General features: G+C 51.7%; 6 protein-coding genes across 6 annotated transcripts; 3 read left to right on the top strand and 3 right to left on the bottom strand.

The window, feature by feature from the left end:
• Positions 1-2,247: 2,247 nt before the first annotated feature.
• Positions 2,248-6,542, top strand: CONPUDRAFT_168086 (uncharacterized protein; the record flags this gene model as incomplete). The annotated part of the gene is made up of 13 exons (XM_007774325.1): positions 2,248-2,311; positions 2,751-2,787; positions 2,841-3,131; positions 3,174-3,412; positions 3,491-3,559; positions 3,620-3,712; positions 3,778-4,008; positions 4,066-4,092; positions 4,162-4,423; positions 4,490-5,096; positions 5,156-6,036; positions 6,101-6,209; positions 6,265-6,542. The coding sequence occupies 13 exons, from the start codon at positions 2,248-2,250 to the stop codon at positions 6,379-6,381; spliced, it is 3,027 nt and encodes a 1,008-aa protein (XP_007772515.1). The 3' UTR covers positions 6,382-6,542.
• A 1,609-nt stretch (positions 6,543-8,151) lies between these two features.
• On the bottom strand, positions 8,152-10,641 carry CONPUDRAFT_168085 (uncharacterized protein; the record flags this gene model as incomplete). Its single annotated transcript, XM_007774324.1, has 4 exons — positions 8,152-8,407; positions 8,484-9,002; positions 9,567-10,381; positions 10,435-10,641. Coding segments are annotated over 4 exons (1,797 nt in total), but the record flags the coding sequence as incomplete, so codon positions are not given.
• Positions 10,642-11,470: 829 nt separating this feature from the next.
• CONPUDRAFT_62719 (terpene synthase) lies at positions 11,471-12,678 on the bottom strand (the record flags this gene model as incomplete). Its single annotated transcript, XM_007774201.1, has 3 exons — positions 11,471-11,806; positions 11,864-12,152; positions 12,212-12,678. The coding sequence occupies 3 exons, from the start codon at positions 12,676-12,678 to the stop codon at positions 11,471-11,473; spliced, it is 1,092 nt and encodes a 363-aa protein (XP_007772391.1).
• Positions 12,679-17,335: 4,657 nt separating this feature from the next.
• On the top strand, positions 17,336-18,345 carry CONPUDRAFT_139145 (uncharacterized protein). Its single transcript, XM_007774323.1, has 2 exons — positions 17,336-17,389; positions 17,447-18,345. Exon 2 carries the CDS (start codon positions 17,482-17,484, stop codon positions 18,271-18,273), a length of 792 nt encoding a protein of 263 aa, XP_007772513.1. The 5' UTR covers positions 17,336-17,389; positions 17,447-17,481; the 3' UTR covers positions 18,274-18,345.
• A 1,114-nt stretch (positions 18,346-19,459) lies between these two features.
• On the top strand, positions 19,460-19,951 carry CONPUDRAFT_17575 (uncharacterized protein; the record flags this gene model as incomplete). Its single annotated transcript, XM_007774153.1, has 1 exon — positions 19,460-19,951. A coding segment is annotated over one exon (492 nt), but the record flags the coding sequence as incomplete, so codon positions are not given.
• A 743-nt stretch (positions 19,952-20,694) lies between these two features.
• Positions 20,695-21,528, bottom strand: CONPUDRAFT_168082 (ribosomal protein S26e). Its single transcript, XM_007774322.1, has 4 exons — positions 21,476-21,528; positions 21,122-21,299; positions 20,993-21,058; positions 20,695-20,931 (listed from the first exon to the last, which is right to left on the bottom strand). The coding sequence occupies exons 1-4, from the start codon at positions 21,476-21,478 to the stop codon at positions 20,798-20,800; spliced, it is 381 nt and encodes a 126-aa protein (XP_007772512.1). The 5' UTR covers positions 21,479-21,528; the 3' UTR covers positions 20,695-20,797.
• Between the last annotated feature and the right edge of the window lie 135 nt (positions 21,529-21,663).

Here is a 21,663-nt window from a genome sequence, read left to right as displayed (position 1 = left end):
AGAGGCCTGCATCCCGTTGGTGGTCCACAACGCTCGCACCGTACGCTCATGGTGCACAAGATTACAGCAGCCTTGTAGTGAAAGACTGAACGTTAGGTCTTAAAATACAACTCTACATCCATAGTGCTGCCATAAATCACTAAAAATACCCCAGCGTGAGTCCCCTAGACTCATTGCCTGGATTAGTCTGCACACCTTATCAGTGTTGATCTTGAATTCTATTCCGCTGTTCCTAGCTGTCTTTAGCCATATTTGGGGAGAGAAGACCTCGTAACAGACGCGGGTAAACACCTGCAGCGAAGTACGCCAGTGGAGTAATATGCTCCGCTACTCGATATTAATACCTCCAGCCCGATCTGCCTCCAAGTTGCGAAGTTTAAAACGTGTCCCTGCATTTAGAAGCGGGAGCTTTGCTAAAATGCAAATCTACTTTCCCTTTTCCAACCTGCAAGTGTATGATCCATCGGTGAAGTTCTCGCTCCGAAAAAGCAAGATCTCATTGTGGACCTCGTAATTGAGATGGCAGATCTGGATGGGAGGTGTCCGTGTCAATCATGGCGCAAAGCTGACAACGCTAGCTGGGGTATTATAATAGCAAACACGGGGATGTCGCATGATGAGGAGAAAGCGATCAGCGCTACTATAGCAACAATGGATCTGAGTGGCGGAGCATACCACTCGGCTGGTGTACCTATCTCGACCCCCCACTTTTCTTTTCCCCGTTTCCCCCACATGACGCCTTCCTAGTCCTCGGAAATTCAATGAAATAGCAAGATTGGTGATACACCAGAATGGACAGCCACGCGGGCTTCTAACCCGTTTTCCTCGAAGAAGAATCCCAAGCTGTCATGTTTATATCACACCCAATGTGCCTTACAACGCCGTTTTCTAGAAACTGCGCGGATGTCGAGGTTACAGCTAGCTGCTCACTACGTGCTGATCCCACCACAGTTCGGTCTGTGGAGCCGAATAAAAGATAGTATGAATCAATAAACATAGGTGATCAAGCTACTCTATCCTCGCGCCGTACATGCCATCGCGTCATTTTAGCTATCAAATTTCAGTTCTCAGTTAACCAGAAAGAAAATCCACCATATCTATGTATCTGCAAGGCGGTGAAATTCTATTGCGAGCAGGGTTCTACTACTGTGCGGCATCAATGCATCACCCATGATGGAGCGAGAGATACAAACCTGTGACGATCAGGCTGGCAGTGCTTATGGAGTTGACTCCATGTCGTCAACTTGATCCGACAATTCCTGTACGCGGTGGGGTCTGGTCTATCGGAATGCGACCAGCTGTAAGCTACGAGTTCTATGGGATAAAGACGAAGCTTCTATGAGTTTTTTTTTGCTTCCATCAGCCCTAGCCTTCCATTCTCTGTACAAGTAACCATCTTAACAACTTCTTACCGTTATTTGTTTAATCTTGTTTGACTCGTATTTTGGACGCGGGTAGGTTGGGTCCGCCCGAGTTCTACGCTGAGCCGCCTTACAAGTGTGTTGATGCGTAAGCTCGCAGCTTCCCAGTTTGTAAGCTGTCTTAGCATTTCAATCAATCGAGATCCTCTTTGTTCGAATGCTGTTGAGTACGTCTGCTTGGCGTCAGTGGGACCCTCGGCTTTCAAAATGTTCTTCGTGCCCTTATAAATAGCGCTGGTGGTGGCACCAGCGTCAATATCTCAACTTTCGCTTCCCCACCATCATTATTTCAACACCTTATTCCCGTATCGTCAATTGTTTCTGGAATAGCTATCATACTGTCGCCGCTTTGTTTCTGGTGCTTTCAGCCTAACCGATGGTCTTGTCTTTCTCGCTATAGCCTACTGGCCTCGTTATTTTGCTATAATTGCTGGGATCTCTTTCCGTGCTTCGCAACTGGCTGTTCACCGTGTGTAGTGCCGCATATAAATATAGCATAAAACGGTTAACGCCGAAGCAAGGCCTAGGCATGTCTTGTATACCGTAGCTATCTGTGCAGCTACTTATAAGAAGCCCACAGTGTTAGACAATCCGGTTCCAGGGATTAGGAAATAGTATTCAGAGCCTATTCTGGCGACAGAAACCCTGTATGATTTTGGACGCTTGGAAAGTGTAGCATCACTACGATCTGTTGAGTCTGATAGGTACTTCCACCTTAATACCAATGTCCCTCAGACAGAGGGATTTCCCGAAGCTTTCACGCTTCGTGCCTCCAAGTTCAACGTTCAGGTTCCAAATTGCTTTCAAGCATACTCCCGTACCCGCCATGGCCTGGACGTCAACCGCATCCCGAGACTCACAGCTCATCCGCCTCCTCCTCATTTACTACAGTAAGTTGAACCGTCACCTAAGAAAAGACCTCAACGAAACCGGCCGCTTGCCAAGTGCCTAGCAAACCTCCTTCCCCTCCCACTCCTGCCACAAAGTCTTGCACATTGGCGAGTAAGTTTTTCATTATCAAAATCGATCCAAAAAATCTACGACATGTGACGGAACATCTGATAGCGTTTAATGGGTCATTTAATATGGCCGAAAGTAAATTCAGGAGAAAGCAAGAAGCAAACGCGTCGAACGAGGTATATGTAGTCAATCGAGCAGCAACAGGAATATCAGCCCTCACAATGAGTCGGAGTCTAAATGTTCTACTTAAACGGGAGACTCGACGCTCGGAGAATGAATCGGGGTACGAAGAATCATGTGATATCTCGTCCATTAAACAGGTTACCTGTGGGAATCAGAAGCTCTGCCTAAGTTAACACCTACAGATAGCCACATGGCGGCGCCCTCGCGATGCATGCACATTCAAGTAAGCCACCTCTTCTTCCTTCCTTCCAATCCCATCCTAATCGTGACTAACAGCAAATCACTGATGAGCGACAGACCTCCGCCACCACGGGCACCTCTGCGTGGGCACTTCAGTTTCGCGGCGAAAAGCGCGCGCAAGACCGCCACTGTAGCGCGGCCAGACTTGGACACTGATAACGACCATGGCTTAGACGCGTCCGGATCTAGGGGTGAAGATGGTCGCAATGTTGATGGCGAGGAAGGCGTCGTGGCAGCAGGGTCGACTAGGTTTGCGATAGAGTCCGCCATGCCCTCGAGCTCTGCTCCGCCACGCAAAAGGGTGGCGGCGAAGACCACCGCTGTGAAGTCAGTTCGGATGCCTGTGCGACAACCTGATAATACGATCAGGAACAATGAGGATGACGACGACGATGGAGAGGAAAACGCGGTCGTGGTCCCACGAGTACGGTTTGCCACTCAGGCAGCTAGGAAGAGCGCGCCGATTGTGTCCGACTCGCTGTTTACAGACGAGGAAGATGGCGAAACGTCCGGAAGACCTGGAAATGGCAACGATAATGGAGAACTGAGAGTGCCGTCTGCTAGTGCAACAGAGGTCGCGAGGAAGACAGTAGCAGGATCAGGCACCGGTGCGTACCCTTTCTTCACTCCTTCAAATTCTTCATTGTTGATACACCCCTGTAACTGGTATGTGCGTATTTATCCAGCTCGGAAACCCACATTTTTTTATGCGAAAAGAGCTGCGATGAAGTCAGCAGCGCCGAGCATGGACATCGGTGTGTAATAGTCTATGTATGGGAATCCCTGAATATCCAACTGACATATACTTTCATAAGCCTCCGATGATGATGATGAGCAAGTTGCACCAGTACCCAGGGATCAAATGGCAAAGACGGGAGCGAGGAAGACCGTATCTGGTTCCGTCAATCGTACGCATTCAACTACTGCTCGTGCTAATTTTCGTGACATGATGAGTCTCATTGTCATATGACAGCGCAACGTGCGACCAAATCGATGGTCAGACGCGTCGTGTTTGATGTCCCGGAAGACGATGGCGACTCCCAACCGGTCCGGGCTCAGCCAGGCGGTGCCGTTGCCGCGCCACAGCAGGCAAGCCAGGCTGCAGTCAAGTCCACAATGCTTGCAAGCAAGAGTGCACGCAAGACATCGGGTCCTCATGGGCATCCTACGCCCTCGAATAATGGTGCGCGAAGCGAAGGAAGACGTGAGTTACCTGTCGCCCCTTTGATCGCGTGCATATGATCATGTATATGATGTACAGGAGCCTTTGGACAGCCACCAAACCCGCGTGAGTTTACCATGCCGCTCCATCTGCGCACCAATCCGTGTATTCTTACTCGCTTCCTTCCATGATAAGCTGACGCTGGTGTTCAACGTGCCTCCAAGACCAATCAACTCCGTCCTCTGTTCACATACAGTGTATCAGCACTCATTCCAAGCGAAGATGCTCTCCCTTCCGCAGCCAGACGCAGGAAAATGGCGCGGGAGAATGAGTGGACGATCGTTGTCCCATCTGATGAGCGGTACCACAGGAAGTTCGTCGGCGCGGATATGGTCCTCGCACGCGTCGGGGGTGGGCAAGACGAGCTGACGAACCCGGAGATGTTCAACGCGGTATTGTGAGCGCCCCATCTCGCGTTATCATGGTATTCGTTGTGTGCTCAAAGCCTCACGCTTGTTGCTAGAGCAAATCGCAAAGCCGCACGCAAGTTAGAGACACGCGATGCTCTCACTGAAGATGAATCCTCGTCATCTGACGAGTCGCCAAGCGATACTTCCGAATCAGAGTTGGCGTCCCAGCCTCGAACGTCATCCTCGTCGTCCTCAGAAGATGCCAATGAGAGGTTCGCCGCTGACGCTGGTTCTGCGATGCGACGCTCTTCATCTCCAAATCTTCCACTACAAATATCCCCGCAGACTGCCACTGCACCACCGGCCCCTCCAGAGGAGCTCATGCTTGCACTAGAGCCACTTATCCTAGGTCCCATGCGTCTTCGGAGAGAGTGTACGCTCCCATTCCTCCTGCGGAACGTACGCCAGGGGTTCGAGTTCAAGTGTAAATTTCGCAAGGTAGACACAACAACAAAGGAGTTCCCTTCGCGGCCTGTGACTGTCGTCTACAAGCTTCTTGCACGATCTGGATCGGGCGTGGTCTGCGAGTGGAAAATAGGGCTGCACGAGTGGATCTGTCAGTTCTGCGATATACACGGACGCTTCGCGAATCCGGAGATGCTGGAGGCGCATTATAGGTGGGATCATGCGGAAGTCGGGGTGCGATGGGACGTGCCGCAGGTAAGTCCGCCTCGATTGTTCGTTTTATGAATCTATGGGATGTCACTCAACATCTACAGAACGTCCTTTCGTTAACTATTCCTCAAGATGAACAGCCTCGAACTAGACCAAGTGCTACCTCTACCACCCACTTGTCACTTTCCTCGCACGGCGAGCCGAGGCAGACTCCGCCACTGGGCCAGAACGATGTTCCATTGCCAATATCAGCGCCTTCAAACCCCTCAATAGTGCGACTGTCGCAGGCGCCAATGAACACGAGACGCGCAATGTCGCTAGCACCTATGCCGTCCTTGAGGGTTGTCAAAGTGGAAGAGCAAGAAGGTGCATCGGAAACGTTATCATCGGTGTCTACGGGTTCCCCAGAAACTAGAGCGACCCCCACCTCGATAACTCTGACATCACCCACGGCTACTAGAGCTACATCCACTACGTTGTCGTCCAACGCACGCGACACCCTTTCACTTTCGTCGCACACGGAGTCTTCGGCGGTCACAGGGACATTATCCTCCTTCACTCTCTCATCGGCCGAACCGGAAGACGAGAAGAAACCTAAAGCCGAAGATCTCGCTCGGTCCTCTCGCATCACCACGACCTCATCGCATAACCGCTTCTCCTCAACCTCAACATTTTCCTCCCTGCCGTCCTCCCAACGCTCAACTCCAGGAGCCAAGGCTCCTCACGGCGGTCTGCGCCATGCACTCCTGGGCCCTGCCGCAAAGTACCCTTATCTCCCCGAGAAGATCGACGGCCGGGCGTACTACTCGTGCCGCCCAGGCGGGCCGCGGCTGTACGACCTCCTCAACACGCTCTCACTCGAGCCGTACGGGATCCTGTCGTGGTCGATCATCGACCGCGAGGAGGAGCTGTTCGAGATGGACGACATCAGGGACGAGGACAAGGTCATGGCCGCGCTGTGGCTGCGGTGGGTGTTTCTCAACCGGTATGTATCAATTGTTTATCGTGTTTTGTTAACTGTTTGGAGATACTGATTTATCTGGTTGAAGGAACCTCTTTATCTCGAATTATCTCAAGGGTGTCAAGGACTTCGTGAAACTCAACTATAATATGATATACCAAGCTGCGGGATTGAGAGCGTTGAGGGTTTGGCTTTTGGTACGTGACTACTGGTGATTGATTCTCCGCCAGCTTGTCTTACAGTGCTGATCAGGGTCTTGCGAGCAACAATTATTTGACACTCAAAGACATTGGGGTGGTGTTACGTTACTATGACGAACTTCTGGGTCAGGACCTGGCTGCAAACTCGATTACTAGTAGGATGACATAACTCACCGTTCATTGTCGGTGTCGTATGTTGTGGAAATTGGATTTCAGGATCGCTACTTCGTGATACAGCCGGGACTCATCATCTTAACCAACCATCCTTCGGCACAACAACTAGGTCTTTGCACTACTCGACTGCTTGAATGTCCCCACGTCCAAATGTGCTCTCCGAAGTTGATGAAGGACGATTACCTCTCCCGAATATACGGCGATTTTTCCAGAAAGCGGTTTGCTTCCGGCATGTGTGATGACAAGGCGTTTTAAAGGTAATATATTGATATAATCGTACGAACTATTGAAGTGCAGAAGAATAATCTTAGTCCTCTTGTTGTAAGTTGCTGGATGTCCTGATAACGTTCAGCGCCACACGTATGTGCTATACCACTGGTTATTTCGCCTCGCGACGTCTTTGAAGGGCTCCAGACAGATGCTTGTATGATAAGGGTTCTCACCCAACTTGCTGTCCAGCACGAAGTTGTACTGCCTGAGCGACGACAAAGGGGAGACACCGTGAGGCCGCAGGGTGAGAAATTCCTTCACAGTCATCGTCTCTGCATCGATCGCCAGGTATATCCTCTCCAAACGCTTCCAACAGTCCCAGCGGTCAACTGCTCTCGAAAGTCCTTCTAAAGTAATCCCCGATCCGCCCCAGCCGTCGGGATTAAGCTTGAGGGCGACAAGATCCTTCCATGCATCCACGAGCTCCAGGAGGTCTTCATCTTTGAACTGGAATCGGCGCTCTGTCTTTATCGTGAACCTGTCGAGGAGTCGAAAAGCATATGCTGGACGGATGTCACTAGCAGTGACCGTGTGACCAGGGACGAATAATTCAGTGGAGTCACTGTTTTCCCAGTCTTCAGTGATCGACACACTGTGAACCCGGACATACCTGAATATCATGAGCACAAATCGTGTGCATAATCTGTGATTATCATTCATTATGTATATAGTGTCAATGGGATTTTGTCATGACAATCAGGTCCTTGCCCGAAAATGAATCATGTACATTTTTGTACGATTCCATTGTCCGAATCACCTTACATGTACCTGATTTTTTTTGGCAGAAAGGCAAGACCACGGTAAAATGATTAGTTTTCATTGAAAACAAGGCGGTTATCAACATCGGGAACGTGCAAAAATCAGGACAAACGCAATTCTATTAATGAGCTACATAATGATATAAATAGCTACTGGATCTCCGCCACTGCGCCCGATCGTGTGTGCGGGCCCGTATCGACATCACCGAGCGCCGATGACTCGGGGTCCTTGTTGTCGTGAGCAGCCGCGGCGGCGCCCTGGTCTGGCCGGGTGAGGATGAGGTACTTTTGGGAGTTGACCTTGCGGTCGCGGAGGTTGCACTTGTAGTCGTCGTACACTTCTTTGCCGCTCCTTGATCTGCTCGACACCTGGGCCAAATTCGCTCGTTAGTCTTCTCTAAGCTAAGTAGAAGCAGACTCACCCTCGAATGCAACCTCGCCCGCTTCTGCGCCAACACTTCCCCATCCCCATCTCCACGTCGTGCCCAAGCAGCATATCCTCCTCCTCCGGATTGTCGCTCTACTGCTCCCTCTGCTTTCCCTTGCTCCGCATTGACACGAAATCCCGCCGCACGTTCACAGCAGCCATCACCTTTGGTACTGCGTGCATTCTGTTTCCTGTGCACTGCCGTCGCCGCGCCCTGTTCGTGTCCGCATGGGGGTGCTCGCTTGATCCTGCTGCTCGCCCTGCAATTGTATTCGTTGCCGTCGGGACTCGCTGTTCAATGGGCAAGCACCCGCGAGCGCCTCAGCGTGGGAGCGGGCCACCGCCGATGGGAGTGCGAGAGCAGGAACGGGTGCGCAAGGACACGAGCGAGGGGCTGCACAGTCTGCTGTCGCATTTGTGTGGGGGTACGTTCCGTGTGAAACTGCCGCGCTGCACGCGAGGAGAAGGCGGCGAGCGGCGGAGGCGGCGGGGAGACGGGAAGGGCGAGCTGCGCTCCGAGCGGCAGCGGAGAGGCGAGGAGCCGGAGCGCCGTCCGGACGGGACGCCTGCGTGCTGGAAGAGAAGATAATAGTTAGCATATCTACGTGAATTTAACAATAGACGGTTTTACTTACCTGCTACCGTCTCCCATCGCACATCGCAACGTCAACGCTCGTCGACGGGGATATCTGTGAGCCGGCGCTGCCTCTCGCGTGAGCTCGGGCGAGCTCGGGCCGCCCCAGCTGTTTGCGACGGCGATGCGGAGTGCGGGCCGGGGGCTGAGCGCTGAGTGGGTGTCTCACGTGCAGCAGCGGCCGCAATGTTCTGCGCGGCGAGGCGTGTGTGGCGGCAAACTGCACAGGCGGGTCGAGCGTCTTGAGCGGGCTCGGGGCGTGCTTATCGGAGCTCGTGCTCGTGCCGAGTAATACGAGCACAGCGAGCAGCGGGTCTAGTTCACCGCTGCCGAGCATTACGGAAGGGCCCGAGCCGCGGCACTCGGTGCAGACAAACCCGCTGACGTCGCAGTTCAGCACGACAACGCTCGGGACGTCGTCGGGCGTGTCGGAACTTGATGGGGGAGATGGAGGGCCTGGGATGAGACGGCTTGAGACTTGAAGCTTGAGCTTGCATGTGGAGCGTAAAACGGCGAAGTGGGCACGGCTGGAGCGAATAGGGCACAGCTGAGGAGAATGACATTACTGCGTTGTCGAGGCATGAGGGTTGCTGTGGTCAACGCAGTGGTGGATGGACGTTGAGGCTGTCGCGACCGTTGAGAGCCGCTCACTGCGGAGTTACAAACTTCTGCCCGAATATAGCAATTGTTCACACGCGTCGACACACAGCAAGTCTCACCGGATCATAGCTTAGGAGGGGAAGCTCTACTACTGTTAATGAATACTGAAATTCATAGTGTAATACAATGGTTTTAGCTGGAAGATTTATATGTGTTTGCAATCAGCATGGGTGGGTGATAATGATTTTGTGGTTTCAGGTAGCTGTACATAAGATGGGGATTTCCTTTTTGATCTTGGCCTGCGGTGCTCATCCCGAACAAATCCCGAACTTGTAGAACACTATGTACTGATACTTTGCTGGGATTTTGTATACCAGGTACATGTACCTGACTCCAGAACCATGTCAAGAGCACACGATTAAACAAAATCAGACACTGTGTACCTTGTGCATACCTGAGAATCAGGTACATATGTTTTTGCAGTGACGTACAGCTCCTTCAAACTTGACGGGCAGCAATTGTCCCGCATGGCTTCTAGCAATTCTTTGAGCCCCGGGCCGGGAGCTTTCGAGCGGATGATGATGCGTGATAATCGGAGCCGACGGGGAGAACCGCGGATGAATCCTGCGCAAGGCCCAAAGCTACTGGCGTGCACAAGCGTCAAGTTGTTAATTTTTGGGAAAGCAGAAGCGTGTAATTGTTCCGCAGAGAGCAACCCGTCGGGTAGGGTGATCGCCATGGTGTGTAGTTCAGGAAGAGCTGAAAGGTGATGCAATACGTCGATGTCAATGGGCTGGAACTCAAAGTGTCGGAGGCGCTTCAAAGAGGGTACCATGCTGCGTATAGCCGAGATGCATCGAGTGCTACATTCGTCATCCAAGCCGGGATCACAAGGCAGTACAAACGTCTCCAAGTTCGGGCAGCGCTCGCCTATCTCGGCGAATACAGAGGCAGCCTTCTTGTAGGCTTCGACTATAGTTGATTCAGACTTCCATGTATGAGGCTCCCTCATCCAGGGCGTGACATCGAAGTGGAGATGCTTCAGGGAGACGGTCGTCAATACGGGCAAGAAGAAGACACAATCGTTTTCTCTGGAACGCAAATGAACGCTCTGGAGCCTCGGAAACAAAGGTTCAGGTGTAGGGGATTTGGAGAGGGCATATAGGACACCGAGGTTGACCCAGTCAATTCTGCCGCCTTCAAATTCATTTCCCGTAAGGTTTTCGAAGCGTTTGATGCGCTTTGCAAAGCGGCGAATGGCTGTCCAATCTTCCGAAGTAAGCGGTTCATGACTGGACATGTAAACCTGTGAATAGGGTGAGTATTAACGCGTTATAATCTGCAAGATCGTTGGCATACGCTCATAGCTGGACCCTTCACTATCCTCTTAAACTTTCCAGGTATTTGGCGGACAAGAGGAACCAGAGATCCCGGTGATTCCCAGAGCAGATCGGATGCTATAGGAGAGATGTTCCGGCACGTTGCCGACACAGCTGCGAGATCTCGGTGCGCGACGTATCCCAAGACCATTCGAAGGAGTTCGGCCACGCGAAAAGCATGATGCATGGCGGGCAAGCGGGAGTGGACTGAGGAGGAGGTCGTCGCTGAAAGGTTTGTTTCGTGGCTGCAGGCCCGTACAGTACTTATACCTTTCAGAGTCCCAGTGCAAGGGTCAAGGCGGAGTACGAAAAAAAAAAACTCATCAAAGCGGAACTGTTGCCAAGTTGGCAAAGCGCTCTCAACATCGCGTCATTGCATAACAGCTGGTCATTGCATCGACAGTCCGTGACGATTAATTGGCGAGTACCAGGGTTAAGCTTGCCAAAGGCTGGTCAAAGGTTGGGTCAAAGCATCACAGCCACTGGCAAAGCAGTGGTGGCCAAGTCGCTGATTTCACGCTTTCGGGCATAAGGTAGATTTCCGTGGCGTTAGCGCTACGCATTGTTGAGCTGCTCCAACTTTTCCCTTTCAACGCAATTCCTGTTCGCGTAAAAGTACAACATCTAGTAGTACAACAGTTGGTATGAAAATGACAAAGACCGACGAGAAAGTCGAATGATATGCACGCATAATCACGAATGAAAGATATAATCGGAATCGGTGAGGTGAGGTGAGGTGAAAGTATGGATGAAGGTGAAGTGAAGTGCTAGTGCTCGTGTAATGTTCAGTTCCAATGAATGTATGCACACGTTAATCGTCGTGAACGAAGTGACTCGAGTGAAAGAATGGAGGGGAATCAAAACCAGCCTAAAGGCGGGTAGTCGTGGCATCGCAGCCATGCGCAATGCGATAATCAATCATAAGTAGGATGAAGAGAGAGAGAGGAGGCCTAGCCACAGACCAGGCGCTGAAGCGTTATGCCATCAGCAATCATGGGAAAGGATGCACATCGTCTTCACGAGCGCTTAGGCCCTGCGAGACGGACGGCGCCGGAGCGGCGGACGGCGCGCCCGTTCTTGCCGAAGTAGCGCTCGGTCTCGAAGCTCCAGTGGAGCGAGCCGATGATCCAGTCCTGCAGACCCTGGACGTACTTCTGCACGTCCGCGTCAATCTGCGGGCCCCAGGTCGGGAGCGTGGCGCGACCGGTCTCGAAGCGCGCGATGGTCGCATCGCAGAGTTGGCCGACGAAGTCGATCGAGTCCTGCAGCGCCAGGCCGTGCTGCGCCATGAGGATCGCGACCATGTTATGTGTGTCGCCGGTGGCTTGCTCCTTGTTGTAGGAGAAGATATCCTAAACGGGTAGAGGTGATCAGCGTCAGGGGAGGGGGAGAGGGGAGTAAAGGCTTACGTTGGACCAGGTGACGAGATCGTTCGTCGCCACGGTCATCTCTTGGATGACGGGGTGGTTGAAGACTTCATCAGGTAGCTCGATGCCCGCGGCGTACTCGATGAGCACGAAAACGGGGCGGCAGCCGCTCGTATCACGACGGAGGGTGATGTACGACTCGAGATCAGGGATGATACCGCGCTTGCGGTCGCGCGACTGCTGTTCGACAGCGGTGAAGAAGTCGGCGAACGAGTCGATGAAGCGCTGCTGGACGAGAGGTTTGGCGGTGCTGATCATGCGGAGCCAGAAGCTGGACCGGTCAAGGAATGAGATTCATGTCGCCGAGACAGCTGTAGCGTGAACTCTTACCTTCGTGCAAGGCGTCCGGCAGCCTTTTCCGTCTTCGTAGATGGGTCACGAAGTGTGTCCATGACGCAATCAGCCAGTCCCCTGACGCCGTTCTCGGCGAACTCGTCGCTCCAGTCGTCGAGGGTGAAGAGGAAGTTCATGTAATCGGAGACGACGCGAAGCTGCTTTCGCGGGCAATCGGGGTAGCACAGCGCGGTGAGGTAGCCGGCTTTGAGTCCCATGAACTTCTTGTGCTTGCGCGCGTTGCGTGGGGCACGGAACTGCGCGAGGCGGACGAGCCACTCCTCAGACGAGGCGGCGACGGGGTTGGAGTGCTTGTTGAGGCGGAGAGGATAGGTAGCGCTGTGCGAGGAGAAGTCGGGGAGGAGGAAGGAGCGAGGCTGGAAGCGGGAGAAGAACTTGGTGATGGGGGAGGTGGGCTTAGTCTGGGTCGACTGGGGGCTGGTGCTCTGGTAGGCGGTGGCCATCGTAGATGTGAGTTAGCTGTGTGGGTTGAAAACGGGAGTATGCAATCGATGCAGGCAATCAAAATGATACGAAAGGAAGACGCGAACGAAGTTGGAAAGAAAGAAAGAGTAGGTGTCCGAGTGCAGCAAAGCGAATCGGGGAGGATGGTAGGCCCCACTTGTAAGGAGTTCCCACTTCCGAAAGAGCTCGTCTTATTTGTACGTCCAGAAGTTCCTGATCTCCGGGAGTGACGGTCCTGATCCTTATTGTTCTTCGTCTCGGCAAAGTACCACCGGGCTCACCACCGGGATATGTCATCCGTCGAATTCGGCAGTGTTTAAGTTTGGATGCCTCATGACGAGGAAAGCGTGAAGACGGAATACCATCCAATTGTTTTGTCGGTGGTAGTTCACGCGCTTATCCACCACGGCGAAGGGGTCCTGGGATTGACAGCGATATTTATTGTTCGTTAACGACTGTATCGTCATACCTCTTATTGTCAATGTATTAATCGGGCGATGGTGTAATCTCGTACCAAAACGTTCCCTGAAGCGATACTAGTATGTTTTCTGAAGTAATTGCGAGTTCCGCGACGTGAGTGAGCTCGAAGGGGAAGTGTACTCAGGAGCAGGTATAGATCCGAGACGTCAAGTATCGACACCAGCGTCGCTGTGGTGGAAACCGGCAGCGAGGCTCAATCCGGTCTGTAGAATCATTGTCGGTGATGCTTGCCGAGGAGAGGCCCCGAGGCTTACTTGGGCAACAAGCGATAGATTATCATCTCGCACAGTCGGAGACCCAGGAAGGCCGAGCATGACCGGACCGAAATCCCTCAACGGTTCTCTGTCAGACGTTGGATCGCGACGAGAGACCGTACGTTTGGTGGAGAGTTCAAGAGTCGAGCACAAGTTCTAGGGCATGAGGTGGAGACAACAATAGAGGCGGTCTCTGACCTGGGTTTTCGTCTCGTCAGCGTGCTTGAGTGGACGTCTGAAAAGAGGAAGGGTTAATTGTCCTCGCCTGAAGATTCTTTATCACGTGATGTTCCCACGATAAGACGCAAAGATTTGTTTTTCTTCCAATTGTTTTCCGCCACCATCACGACTCGGAAACACTCCTGAGAGTCACATCTGGTAAGCCTTGAGTCTATGATCCTTACTTCTCGATTTTACGTATTGAGCATTCGCCTTTCATTCGGCAGCTTTCGTTTCCTACCAATCGGTTGTTTACTCGACCAAGACCGAGACACATGCTGTCCGATAGCGACGACGACGGCTACGAGTCACATCTCAAGCGGGTCACCGTGCTATCTGACACTGAAAGCTATATTTACTGGTGCATTGACATCAAATCTGTGCTGGTGATGAACCGTGTAGACTCTCAAATACCGTACATCGATGAGGATGAACCCAACGTGACCACCTCTAGGCCGGGACAGCTGCCTTCCTTCTCTGATCCGCAATATCCTACACGCTCGAAACAAAGGCTCTGAAGAAATGGACGAGGCGGGAGAGAATGGCAAAGTACATTTTGTTGGCTCGTCTCGCACCCTATATCAAACACGAGTTCCCCCGTCATCTGACGGTGCTAGAGAACCTCACGGTTCGGGAGATCTGGAAGACGCTCGAGCAGCGATTCAGCAAGGTCAAATTTTTGATGACTCATCGCATTCGCAGAGAACTCCTCGATCTATGCATGAAGAACTCCGCCGACGCGGAACGATATGTCGCTCAACACCGCCGGCTCGTCCACACTCACTCCTTTTTGCCCAGGTACTCATTGACGGAGATTGATGTTGTCTCGTCGCTGTTGGAAGTATTACCTGATTACGAGGGATGAAATTCGCTCAGGACCAACCTGCTGTTATTTTATCATCATAAAGCGGCTAAGGAAGTTTCTCTCACCCCGGAGGGAAGGTGCTGGTATACCGCCCGGATATTAGTGGTCCCGTTGGGCATATGTACAGACAAATCAGATGAAGAGCTTATCTGTATCTTTCCTGCAGAAGAAAGACTAGACGCAAGTATATAAATAATGTACGCTGCATCACCGACCTTAATACCAATCGCAAAGCCTGACCTCAGTGTTTCTTTCCTCGCGTGGCAATTCAGCGACATCACCTGGCGTCGTCATGCAATGGCGAGCGGCAAGATTCATCCTCCTTGGTATCGTATGGCTGGAATCGCTTATCTCAGCCTGCCGTATCCACTCAACTAAATATACTTAACGGTGGTAAAGCAATCTAATAATTACTGTTGCCGCGGTTCGAGAAACCAGCTCAAACCGACCCCTAGAAATACCCTTTCTTGCCACAATATCGACCAACGAAGTGTTAATCTTCGCGGTTTTTAGCATCTACACGGCGACGATGTGTGTTATCCGGACTGATAATGAGTCCAAGTCCAAGTTTCATCGGCTTGGTTCCAGCTAGTTCGCCAAATGCAGCAACACTACTAAGAATACAGTGAGTGACGGTTCCCACACTTGTGTTATAACGTTCCCACCATACTCAGAAATCAAGACAGTCTGTGACGAAACGCGCATTGTATAAACCTTTTATGCGGTGGTATACTATAGACGGCAGTTGACCTACCTTTATATACCTGCTTGTTTGGTGGTCTGTGCACCTCGAGTACTGGGTATATAAACCCTTCTATAAGCTATATCATGTACTAAGACAGTCACCAACTTACGAAAGCCTGGTTTTGAACACATCAGCGCTTTACACTTCTTTACTAGCCTATCCTTCCTAAGACACTTATAATGAACATTGACGACGCCATCAAAACGTTACCTGTGCTCGATGGCATAGAGAGCTACGTCACCGAGTGGAAATGGCGTGCGGAAAATGCCTTGCGCTTATGCAAGCTATGTTCCCACATATCAGACGACCGTGGGTCTTACAATCCGGACAAGAAGCCACCACACGCACCCGTCTTGTCCGATCCCCGGAACACTGCGCCCACAGAGCTGCAAGAAACGGAGGATTGGAGACTGGGTGAAATAAAGACTATCCATATTCTCGCGAGCAGACTCTCGCCACAACTCGAACGAACGTTCTTTCCCAGCGGATTCTATAATTGCCTAACGGAGAAACGCTCTGCTAGAGAGATCTGGGAAGCTATAGAAGGGCACTTTAATCAAGTTGAATTTGGGAAAATAGCGCTTCTCCGCCTCCAGCTCAATAACTTACGTATGAAGAACTCCGCGGATGCAGAGAAGTATATCTGCGAGCACCGAAGGCTTGTTAACGTTCTGGTGAACATGCCCGGATACTTCATGTCAGAGATAGATGTCGCCAGCACCCTCTTGAACGGGCTCCCGCAACATTCTGACTGGCGTGCCCTGGGCACAGACCTGTCAATTTGGTATGAGGATGAAGTTAACGAGAATAATCCCAATCCGCATGACAGGCAAACACTGTGCGCGCTGCCGGCTTCTCATATTATTGACATTCATTCTTTCGAAGGCCCGATTGAGCGTATGTACCGGAGAATAGAGGACACGGCTTCTCGTTATCTCGCCTATAGAATGGAGAGGGGACAGGAAGAGAGCATTTGACCACCGTGAGAGCATAGTAATAGGATGAGATCGAAAAGTATCGGAAGTAGTAGTGCCTTGTATCAGTTCTCCCACTCGGAAGTCTAGATGCCTTCATCTCTATCAGTCGAGCAAAACATCACTTTCCATTTCTATGTTCCATTTGTATGAATACGTCTTCAATTACTCCGACTGTCTACTCTTGACAGGATTCTCAACGCTTCTACACAGTATGATATTATCTAAGCGCACTACTAGTAGTGTTGGGATTCTAGTATGTTAACCTCTGCCAAGCGGAGCGCAGTCATATTTGCGCAGGACTCGGCCAGCCCCTACTCGATGGCTAGGTTGATTCTATCACAATCCTATCCGACCCAGCAACCTGCTTTTCATGGAGTAATGGTATGGAACTCGTACTAAAAGCCCATACTTGTATTCCCACGACCGATGATTCTGGCATAGAGGCGTCGTTCAATTTATTGTCTGTCTCCGCGGCTACCACCTGCTGGAAGCGCGGCTATGGAAGCGTGGACGGCAAAGGAAAAAACATCTCGTCCGCATCCTAATAGACATGCCGGGTCATTTTGTGTCAGAGATGGATGTCGCCAACAGCTTCTTGAAGGGGCTTCCAGATCAGTCTGAACGCGACGCCGTGCGCAGCAGCCTATCGAACTTCCTATTACCACGGGAAAGTTCGCGAGAGGAATCCCAGCACCCAGGATCGGCGAGCGCTGGCTACACTTCCGGATTCAAGGGTAGCTTATAGCACATATTTTGACGGCCTATTAGGGGAAACTTACGCCAAAATACAGGGGGTAGCTTCCTTCTATCTTGACTCGGACTCCCTGATAGAGAGCAGGAATAGGAGATGGGTAGGTACTTCAGGGGGCTTGTGGAAGTTAGCAATTATCCCAGATTGTGTGGATAGAGGATGAAACTAGATTGCCCTATCGGAACCTATGGTTGCGGACTACGACTAGTCAGTCGAGTTTTATTTTCTTCAGGCGGGTGGAGAAGTGGTTGACAATCGTGGGAACGTAGCGGCAATTGCAATGGGATCGGCAGTTACCGGAAGTATTACTTGGCGCCAGCGTGTCCTTGTCTTTTACTAACATCGCCAAATTCTCCCCCTCTCACAAATTCGCCTATTGCACCACTGGAGACCCGGGAGTTTCTGAAAGTCGTCAACAGGTGATATTTTGAGCTCATGTTAGCATCCTCTGCTAATCTTTGCCTCGTATCGTTCAGAACGGATACTATTACCGAGACTTTCGTTATCTCATATGAGCTTCAATCCTCTACCGGAGGACTTTCTCGAAAGCATCACTCCGTTATCCGATACGGAGACCTTCATTCCCTGGCGCTCTCGTACTGAGCTCGCACTCTGTGCTTATCACTTGTACACCTATGTCTCCGATGACCACGAGACCGAAGATCGTCGAAGAAAAGCAGCGCTAAAGCCCGTCTTTGCCGATCTGCAGAACCCAACACCTAATGAAGCTTCAGCTATGCAAGAGTGGTATATGAAGAATGCCGAGACCGTTCTCCTTTTGTTACAGCGTCTTTCGCCTACAATCGAGTGCGAGGTCATGCAGAAGGCGAGGACCACGCCGGAAAAGCTACCCTCAGCGCGGGACATCTGGCGGTACCTCGAGCATAAATTCGACCGCGTGGACTTCTTCGCAACATCCCGGCTCCGCCGGGAGCTTCTCAATCTTCGGATGAAGAACTCTGCGGATGCGGGACGATATATATTAGAGCATGAGCGGCTCGTCACCGCCCTTTGCATGATGCCAGGATACGTCATGACGGAGATAGACGTTGTTTCGTCACTGTTGGATGGGCTTCCTGATTACGAGGAATGGCGCATGCTAAAGGTTACCCTATCTCTGTTTTACGAAGAACAGGCGAAGAAGGCTACCCTTCACCCAGTAGGAGAACGACGGGAGAGAATGCTGGTTTATAATCTCACTCCCAGCGGCCCCGTTGAGGAAATGTATGGACGCATTAGAGCCATGGCCTCAGTCTATCTTTCTAGTAGAGCGGAGAGGCGCAGAGAACGGCGTAGAAGTTGAAGCACAAGTTTTGGAAATGTACGCTGTAATGCTTTTATACTACATTGTGACGGTATTCTACTACTCAGAATGATCACCACTCTCCTTCAACACTGTAATCAGGTGAAGTAGAAGATTCAACTCAGTAGTCCTATTGCTATGCCTTGGTCTCCATGATCCCTAGGCATTCATCCATCAAGGCCTCAAAATGATGAACCGTTCAAGTTATTTGTTCCAGTCATGATTCATTTGTCTTGCAGTTTCTGGTCGACAGGTCTGCGACCGGCCGAGGTGATTAGTCTGACTCAGGTCCGGGAAATGTTCACATAGTCTAACGTCTGTTTGGTGCAATCATCCTCATGAGTTTAGTACAAATGCACGTTTCTCGCGTCGCCTTCCGGTGACTCGATCTTCAATTGACTCACAGAGTGTGGAATAACACAGAGGGAAACTATTCAAAGCTCTGGAAACGCGAGGTCTTTCTCTTTCGACCGGAAAGCACCCCATCGAGGCTGAGTCATTTGCGTGACGGTAAATGTCCTTTCTTCTCCAAAACTTCCACACACTGAAGGCGATTCAGGCTCCTATCTCAATTTGCATTTGTACGACACACCTCAATTCAACAATGCCGTAAATGCGATCACTAGAGCAGCCATAAAGCAGCTTCGCTTTGTACCTCGAACCCTTGTCTCTACCCCATTCGCACCAAGTTCCTCAATGGCGCCTTCCACAAACCAAAACCTTAAAGATCTGTTCGACGCGGCGGGATCTCGTCAACCCTATATCGCTGGGGTGCGCGTCGTTCCAACAGACCAGCTCGTTTTGTTCTTCCAGGACCCTAAGACAGGGGAATCGCACCGGTACATTTACCTCAATACGTACTGTCGTGACCACGCTAATCGTAATTGCCAGCATTGACTTCCCTAAGCCGCAAAAAGACTCGCTCACCGCACTTGCATCAGCAGGCGCCCTGCCGCCTGGCGCTTTCGCCACGACTTTTTGCCCCTCAAAGGCAGGGTTCCGCCGTACGGTCCGCGATCACTTGCTCGATCACCCCGATGGAAAGCGGCCAATTCGGATGGAGATGCGGTCGCTGAACGTACATAGCGAGTAACATGCTTCCAGTGCCCAGACACAGGTCTCCTAAGTGCGACTTACAGGCACAGGCGCCTCCTTTTCTGACGCACCAGACCCAGAAGACAGCAGCTTCGGAAAGCTCATCGTGTTTCTTCCCGTCGATAACGTGCATGGGAAGGTGACGCTTCGACATGATGACAAAAAGTGGAAAGTGGACGTGCTCGAGACCCAGCCATCTGCTCGGCCCGCCGCCATCACGTACATTGGCTTCCTCAACGACGTTCGGTGCAATATGCGGGTTGGCCACGGCGGATCTGTCGTCGTACTCACCTATGTGCTGTCTTTCGACGATCTGAACGATTTCGACCCTTCGCCTTCACCTACCTCGTCTCCGAGCGAGGAGGCAATCAAGCATACATTGAAGAAGGTTGTAGCGGACACAAGCGTGCTTCCGAACGGCGGATACATCGGCTTCGGTCTCCGCCACTACGTACCAGTCAAGAGGGGAGCAGACGCAAAGGCATACAGCAACCTCCTTGTAGGCAAAGATGCGGAACTGAAGCACGCGTGCGAGGCGCTCGGACTCGAATGGCGCCTGACCGTCCTGTACGACTGCGATGAGCACAACGTTCTCTTGGACAAGTTCATCAAGGGTGTATCGGAAGGGATCTACGAGAACGGGCGATGGGGTGTGATGGAGAATGACGGCTACATCGAAGAGTGTGGGACAGTGGCGTTCAAGAGCAAGAACCCCAGATGGTACGTGGACCTGAGGAAAGAGGAACGTCGTTTGGTCAAGGAAATTGTCGAGGGCTCGAAGATGAAGTTGGGCCCACACAAGAAGTACCCCATTGTTGGCTACGGAGGAAACGATTCGACGCTGGTGAACTTGATGGGATGGCTGTGTCTGGTTGTGAGGGTTCAAAGGGAGGGAACCGGCGCTAACGTAGCAGAGGACAGCAGTACGCAGGAAGACACCTCCGACAGTGACTACTAGTGATTAGATTAAGCTAAACCTGCGAGAATACGGCATTCTCATACAGACGGTGAATCGAAATGTCACTGAAGGTCTCAAGTGCACTAGGCTGACTGATGAAGAGAAATGCTGGTCCAAGATATCATGGCGGTCCCGTCGATGCACATAAGTAGGCAAACAGATAGACGAAGAACAAGGGGCAGAGTGCGTTGCTGCCAGAGCGGATTGACCAAATAATGCGCCGTTGAATCCTGTTTTGCAGTTGGATGTGAGACATTGACCCTTGTCTTGCAAGCACTTGCGGTGGCGTCAGTGTAATTTGCTACTCAGCTTCTTAAGCACCACATGAGTACAGCTTCAATCCTCCAGCATCAAACCATCAAAGTCGAAGAACACGGAGTAACGCATAGAGATTGCAAGTGTGCAGAGTAGAATTGCGTGCAGGAGGTACATATGCATAGGTGCATGATATGGATACAGCGTAGGGGTACCTTATACCTTTGCTGCGTTCGCCTTGGCATCCTCTGCTGCGGCGACCGCGGGGTTCACCTTCTTGCCGTCCTTCCACCGGACACGCGGAGGAGGAGCACGGTTGCGGCGACCCTCTCGCGATCGGACACGGACAACTATTTGTGGGATGGGGATCAGGGTGATTCGAAATAGGTAGGGAATATGTCGTAGACGCACCGTGCGAGTGGATGGCACACGAAACGCAGTACGCGATTTTGATGTAGAGTTTGGGGATAACGTACTCTACATGACGAGCGATCACACCGGTAAGAGAACGGAGGCAGGAAGGATGATACTGCTACTCACCGGGGTAGACGGAAGCCTCGCTGATATCACGGACAGCAGCGCTCTCGACCATGTTCCTCACAGTGAACCGCTTGATGGCCTTGTCCTTGCCGACGCAGCGCGAGCAGTTGGAGCAGCGAACGAAGGTGACGTGGCCACGTCCCTTCTTGTTGCGGCCGCCATTTCTTCTTTTCTTGGTCTAAGGGAAAGGGAGAGAGGCATCAACACTCTGAACTGAATCCCAGTCGCGCAGGTGCATCCGAGACCAAAGATCGCAATCCATCCTCCAACGCCGTTCGAACGCAGATAAAAGCATTCCAGAGTGTCTCGAGAGGGCTTCCTTCATATCGACAGCATTCTGGATGGGTAACTCACCATTTTGGAGAACGCCGGATGTCTTGAGGGTTGTCGGACACCGTCTGTGTACCACACTCTGGACGTGCTGCAGCGCGCTCGGCAATCTCCATCCAAGTCACACGCTTCGTCCTGCCCTTAACTTGCCCCTATCTTTGACAACACGTCATCTGTCCCCTATCTCCGTTCCCACTTATTCGAGTTCCTTG

Source organism: Coniophora puteana (genome assembly GCF_000271625.1).
Source record: "Coniophora puteana RWD-64-598 SS2 unplaced genomic scaffold CONPUscaffold_12, whole genome shotgun sequence".
NCBI lineage: Eukaryota > Fungi > Basidiomycota > Agaricomycetes > Boletales > Coniophoraceae > Coniophora > Coniophora puteana.
Note: the sequence above shows the minus strand (reverse complement) of the source record. Positions and strands in the feature narration are given on the sequence as shown.